The sequence below is a fragment of the Morone saxatilis genome, unplaced genomic scaffold (assembly GCF_004916995.1).
Source record: "Morone saxatilis isolate NCDOM2014 unplaced genomic scaffold, NCSU_SB_2.0 Contig11, whole genome shotgun sequence".
In the NCBI taxonomy this organism is placed as follows: domain Eukaryota; kingdom Metazoa; phylum Chordata; class Actinopteri; family Moronidae; genus Morone; species Morone saxatilis.
In genome coordinates this window covers 7,498,442-7,505,350 of record NW_023339663.1, presented here as the reverse complement: position 1 = coordinate 7,505,350, position 6,909 = coordinate 7,498,442, and the positions used below count along the sequence as shown (strand labels likewise).

General features: G+C 43.5%; 1 protein-coding gene across 1 annotated transcript in view; it reads left to right on the top strand.

The window, feature by feature from the left end:
• Positions 1-6,909, top strand: part of LOC118321132 (mothers against decapentaplegic homolog 6-like) — a 24,542-nt gene that overhangs the window by 2,692 nt on the left and 14,941 nt on the right. Inside the window, exons 2-4 of the mRNA XM_035652335.1 lie at positions 841-2,195; positions 3,987-4,040; positions 4,481-4,558. Coding sequence (XP_035508228.1) covers positions 1,454-2,195; positions 3,987-4,040; positions 4,481-4,558 — 874 coding nt within the window. The 5' untranslated portion in view covers positions 841-1,453. The remainder of the gene's footprint in view (positions 1-840; positions 2,196-3,986; positions 4,041-4,480; positions 4,559-6,909) is intronic.

The window sequence follows — 6,909 nt, the reverse complement described above, 5'->3', positions numbered from 1 at the left end:
GGGGGGGGGTCAATGTACAGAATTACAGGGAGGCTCAGTGAGCTTGGTTTCAAAATAAAAGCATGATGTTTAAATTGAAAAAAAGACAATTCTTTTTCAGACGCTTCTATGACAACTGTGTAAAACTGTGTTTTTATCCCAATTAATTGCTATCTTATACATTAAGTCTTTTATTCAGTTACAGCAGGTCAAATGAACATGAAAAAGACAGTGAATGATGAAGTGATATTTACCTTAAACTACTATCAAGAAGAAAAAAATATTGTACTTATGATTAGTACCATAATAAAACTTCCCTTGGAAATCATAGATTTCCTAAATAAAAGCAGTCATATACTTTCCCAAGATAACAGACTTAGAAACCTTCCAAAGTACCTTAACTTATGTATTTTTAAGTTTAATATGCAGAGAGATTTACGAATATAGCCAATTTAGTAATGATGAATGATAATGTATATCAATATACAGGCGTTCGATTAAAAGAAAAAAATCCTTAAAAGTAGCCTACTGGTTACTGGTACTTTTTTTCAACACACAATTGGCAAATCTGAATTAAATGATCACCTGGGATTTTTTTCTCCATTTTATTTTCAGAGCATTTGATTAAATGATTGATGGATTTCAACAAATAAAACAAAACCTGCTTTCAGGTTTTTATTTTGAAAATCCCAGTCGATTACTCCCGGTGTTACTCTGTTTAACTTCACTCTGGTGTGCAGGAGCGTGTGTGCGTGTGCCTGTGAGTGTTTGTGTGTGTCCGCGTGTGTGTGTGCGTCCGCAAGGACTTGCAGGGGAGTGGAGAGTGGAGTAATTCCAGCTCTGTTTAAAACAACTTCTCAGCACGGAATCCGTCCCGGAGTTTGGCACAGGAGTCCCCGACCATCTCTGCTTTATCCCGGTACTGTGCAGCGGGATTATCGCTTCCACCACAGCGGCAGAAATCATCGGGATTTCAGAGTTGTGAGGATTTATTTCGGGGTGAAAGAAGGATTATACGGACCTAGGGGGGTTCACGAAGCTCAAGGAGAAACTCTGGGAAACTTTTGGATGTATGTCTCTGATGCTCTTTTTGTTACTGTAAACTGATCCTGCTCCTTGAGTGGTTTAACTATGGTTTGTGGATTGTGTGCTGGATCTCCAGAGTGTTGGAGAGTTGAAGGCTTTGTGAGAGGGCTGGCAAAAGTTGTGGCTTAATTGAGTTGGCGACAGCAGGTCACTGAGCAGTGACTGTGTGTAGCCTTCTCCTTCTTCAGACGTTTAGTGATGTTTAACGCAACACATGACTGAATATTACTTTCTAATGCTGCGGGAGAGCCAGAAAACCACCGGCTGCGCATGTTGTGCGCACCGTGCACAAACCCCCGGTTTTGCGCGACGAGTGTAAATCGATGTGGCATCTCCCGGGACCCGGACGGGACCGACAGGACACATCCAAAACTGTCTAGGTTGTCGTATGTTCAAGTCGAAACGCTCGGGTCTTGTACGGCGACTCTGGAGAAGCCGTCTGGTCACCGAGAGCGACGGGCGGGATGGAGGCAGACGAGGTGAGGGAGGACGGAACGGTCCGTGTGGCAGACACTCAGGAAAGCTCCACAGACATGAGCAGCGGTCGGTGACACACACTGACCCGGCTCCGGGACTCACAGGGGAGGCTGGAGACCTGACGGAGAGCCCGGAGAGGGAGGAAGAGGAGCAGCCGGACGATGATCGGGGTGCCATGTGCGTCCCGGAGCACAGAGGCTCTCGGCGGGGACAGGAGGGCGACAGTAGGACGGTGACGTGTTGTTTGTTTGGGGAATGGGATCTCAGACCTCGGAGCCCTTATTGGGCCCCGAGAAAAGACGGAGGGGGCCCTTGTCAGTGCGCACCGAGGCATGCGGGGCTGGAGGAGGAACTCGCGAGCACTGCTCATGCTTTTTTGAAAAGACTCAAGGAGAGAGCTCTGGACGCCTTGGTGAAGGCTGTAGAGACCAAAGGAGGGATAGCCAGCGAGTGCGTAATGGTGCCGAGCACTGAGCTGCGACTCGGGGCTCATCACGTCTCTCCACAGTATCTCATGTGTAAGATGTACCGCTGGAGCGACATGCCGCTTTCAGCCCGGCTCAAAACGCTGTGCCACTGCCAGAACTTCAGCGCAGTGGACAGTGCAAAGGTGTGCTGCAACCCCTATCACTACAGCCGCTTATGTGGGCCAGGTAAGGACATCAGCATTGAATGGGCGGGGAGGGAGGAGGGTGGGGGACTGGATCTATAAGAGACCTTTCACCTCTGCAAAGACCTTTCAACATGCAAATTATGAAATATAAGTAACAACGGGAGGTAGCAGTAAATATAGCCTACCTGTGTCACTCTGCCCTCCTAACGTCCACCACATTAGGCGTCAGTGAAATGAAAACCATCACACATCTTCACGGGGGCCCCTGGGACTCCCTCCAGAACCCCCTGGAGGTCCAAAGTCAGGTGGACTCAGACTTGCAGAGCCCAAAATGAAATCTCATAAAAGTGTAGGGCGTCATGAACCTAAAGATTGATGGCCCGTATACAGTATGAAAGATAGCATGAAATTAATGGGGATTTCCAATAAATCAGTGTGTTGTTTGCCCGAAGGCCTGCAGCTAAAGAAGAATGTTGTTATTGTTGATTAAAGAGTCAAACAACGTCACAAACACGTAAAAAAAAAAAACACCCATTAAGTTGTTTTTTTTTTTTTACTGTTGAAGTCATCTTAACATTTGCTGGCGCGTTAAGTGAGTATATTAAAGCTCAAACCTCTCCCCTCTCTCTCCCCCTGAGAATACATGTCACTGACACTCGTGTTTTATTGCCTGTCGTACAGTTTTATAATATTTTAATAACTCAGCTTTTACTTTGGTCAACCATTACTTTGATTTCCTCTCGGCATTCCTAACACATTACACACTTATTTAAATTTGCGCAAAACGTTGCTGCTTCCCACATCATCCAATTGAAGGTCGCTCTCAAGTTGCACTTAGGCTCTTTTTTCTCTAACAAGGAGGTCCTCCTCTTGTTATTTAGGTGAAGGAGTGCCGATAATATACAGTTTGCATAGTGCTGGCGCCAGACTGACTCGCTGGGTATCTGACTGACTGAGGACTCCGGCAATTACTGGCTCTGCTCTTAAAGGGGCCGTAGCCACAAACCCATGTCCACTTTGGACTGAAGGGGAACTATCCCATCAGCAGCCAGCACCATTGCTTAGTTTCACACAGAAGTCATTCTGACAGTGTGTGTGAATGAAAATGCCTTTGCTGTAATTTAAGATTTAAGATTTAACACACATGGGATTAAATTAAGAATTAAATTCAGCTCCTAAACTGGGAGGGAATACTTGGATCTGAGTAATAATGTTGGGTATTAGAAGTTCAAAACAATTATGTTTACAGTTATGCAGTCATGTACTCACAGCAAATTCTTCCACCATGAATGTGCAGCAGAAGAGTCAAAGATCTCTTGTGCATAGTTACATTCAGGTTAGTCTATATTACCATTATAGAAACAGGTGAGTTTAATGGTCTACATGAAGAGGAAATACTTTATTTGGTTTAGGCGAGACTGAAGATCCACTTAACATTTTATTGTTCTTCATATGACGATTTAAGGGCTACAGTTATCTTGATGGACGATTATAAGAAACTTATGAGCTGTGTTTGTGCCAGATTGTATTAGTAGAGTTTGGGACAGAAGGGGGATGTTGTTTGTTTGCAATGTAATGTTAGGTTTAAGTTATTTTCTTTTCTGGTAAGTCCATGAGGGCTGCACACTTGTATGTTCATGGCACAGATTAACAAACTAACTGTGCAAATTGTAAGCACTTGATGTAGTAAAATCCACATCTGGTATCACTGTTGTGTAAGACAAAAAGTTTTTGATTGTTTCATACAGCAACTAATACCACATGAGGTGTCTTTTCTCAGTTGATAATTCAGGATTAACAGCCTTTAACTTCATTTTTGTTGTATTTCCAGAATCACCTCCTCCCCCATACTCTCTGTCCCGTTCAGATGAACACAAGCCACTGGGTGAGTTTGGAAAAATGTACTACCACTTTACAAACCGGTAAATGACACAGAGGGTGTCATCGCCGCCATATTTTTAGACTGGAAACTCAGATTATCTTTGAAAAGCCGCTGGAAAGCCACTCAGAGTTAGTCTTTTGATGAGCACGACATCTAGAGTTTATAATAGGCAGCCAGCGAGACTCTGTTTGTGCAAATAGGTAGTCTAAAGTAACTAAAGACTGTATTAAACCTGAAGTAGCTCAGCTCTTTTTCCTACCAACTGCCCCAATCCCAAAAGTATTTATAATTATAAAAAACAGCAAATCCTCATATTTAAGAAGCTGAATGTTTGAAAAATGACTTAAATGATTCACTGATTGCCAAAGCTGTTGTTGAATGATGATCTCATTCTTTTTCTGTATGTTTGTGCTTCTTTTTTTCTTTTTTTTAACATTCACCAGACTCAAGTCTGTCTTACACTGAAACTGTGCCCCCCCTCCTCTCAAGTCCGCCTCACATTACGCCAAGAGACTACACAGGTGAGTAACTACTGCAGAAGCACAAGAACATTGTGACCAGACAGGTGTTTGTTTTAGCAGCGTATGATGTTAAAAGCTGATATGTATTCATGAAGTTTGGACGCACAAATGGAAAAAAAAAGTTTTTGAGTTGCACTTACACACGCACACTCGTGCATGCGAACACACGCAGCGTGCATCCTCTCTGAATGTTTACATAACAGGGTAAATTACATTTGCTGGTGTTGTTATGTTGTGCTTTCCTTCCTATTTTCAAAAGGCTGTTAAGACAACTAAAAACTCCACTGCATAAAGCTTCTATTGTGAGAGAGGCATGGAGGGCTCGGTGGGGGTCTGGGGGTCTCTTGCTATCTAGATGCCACAGAAGTGTAGCCTTTCTGTCTCCCTCTCCCTATGCTTTCTCCACAGCAAAATATTTCACTGGGATGAAGCTGCAATAAGATCCCCGTGCATACTCCCAATCCCCTTTGCCTCGCGAACCACCCATCCCCCTCTTTCCCTCTTTCTTCCCTCAAATCCCTCCATTCCTCTCGGCAATTGAGCAGTGGAAAGAGGCTGGCATTTTGGGGGCGGGGGAGCCGAGCAGCTCTGATGAGGCGGAGGTGTAGAGTTTTGTGTGTGCGTATGTGTATATGTGGAAAGGGGGTTGGAGGGGGCTGCGTTTGGACAGGAAACAGCCCCCTCTAGATGATGAAACTGGAGCTTTATTTGTTTACGTGCTGGGGTCGGGTGGAGAGGTCCTTGTAGCGTTAGAAGAAACCCACAAACCCACTCTGATCAAACCTCCCTGGGCTCACTTGTGGACGGTGTTGAAAGGTGAATGGGCACCTATGAAGTCTGTGTAGTGTAGTCACGGCGTCACGGACCTGTCTGAAGAGTCAGCAGTACCCCAGAGAGGCTTTCTTCGGGTTTGTTTGTCCGTTTTGTCCTGAAGTTTGAGCCTTTTTTGATGTTTAAAGTTAAAGCCATTTATTGAGTTGTATGTTTTCCATGTTAAAGGGCAGGGCCATAGCCAGCATTTTAAAAATACTGAGGTCATGATGCCTCCAAATGCACACATCACCACTTTCTTTTCAGAAATAAAAAAGAAGATGCTTTAAATATTTGGAATATACTTAATAGGCATTTCAATTCAAAACATTAATGTTTAAATGCTGTTTCAAAGGCTTCTCCATATACACTAAGTCAAACCCAGTTTATAAAATACCCCCCAGGGTATTAAAACCCACAAACTCACAAGAAACAAAAAGTGCAGATGACATGACTTCAGTGTCCACAATGGTAGCTATACAGCTCTGTTTACAGCGTTTTTTGTGTCTACCAGACGCTTGAGATAAACAATCCATTTTTAATTGAAATAATCACACTATTTCTTTCCTTGTTTTTATCCCCCATTGCACACTTTCGAGTCCACACAAATCTGCCTAATGTTTAAAGTACTTTTCAATTGATTTACACTGACAAAATGAGGACACAAAGTGTTGTTATTGGACGCTGTGTTCAAAAATAATCCAAAGGTGGCTCAGTCAAGGTCACAAGTCAATGAAGAGTCAAGTTTTAGATTGTGATTTTGAGCCATGTCCATGCTGTGTGGTGAGAAAGGCTACCTCCTATTGTCTGCCTGGTGAAATGAGTGGAAATAGATCAGTTTTCTTACAAGATATGGTGTGTGTAGTGTTTGTCTGTGTGGGTGTGTGTGTGTGTGTGGTCTCTGATCCCCTGCCCCCCACACCAGAACGCTGGAGCCGAGAACTGGAGCTCAGGCCAAGAGCATGAGTAGGAAAGAGACTTGGCTCAACAGAGGTAGCCAAGAAATCTGCATGTAGCTTTTGTTGTTAACTTTTACAGGTTATAAGACTCCTCCTTTGAGCTACAGTTGGTATAATAACAGGAAATAAGCTGAACATGAAGCTTGTATCAAAGAATTGTCTGCAGCTTAAAAAATCCCTTGATGTTGGTTAGATCTTTCAAGAGTGTAAATGAATGTTTTTTGTGCAGGTGATCCTCTGGCAATTCATCTAAACCCTGTGATGTTTTCTTTAGAACAAATACAAGCATTGAACATGTGCTCCGGCACTTCAGCATCTTTTTTATTCCTTTTAAACCAGCTATGTACCCTAGCTTTAAGAAGAAAAAGGCTGCAGCAGGGTGTGGTCTATACATACCTTTGCCCTGGCCTCTTTTATCATTCGATCAGTTAACGTTCCCTTTAAACCGGAGCAAACAGCCCTGCTTTGAAAAAGGGAAATGTCTACTGGAAGTTTAGTGGGCTTATATCTACTTGGACCATCCCTCTGTGACTCCAACAAAACGTGTCATTCAGCTGCTTATTGTCTGTGTGTGTGTGTGTG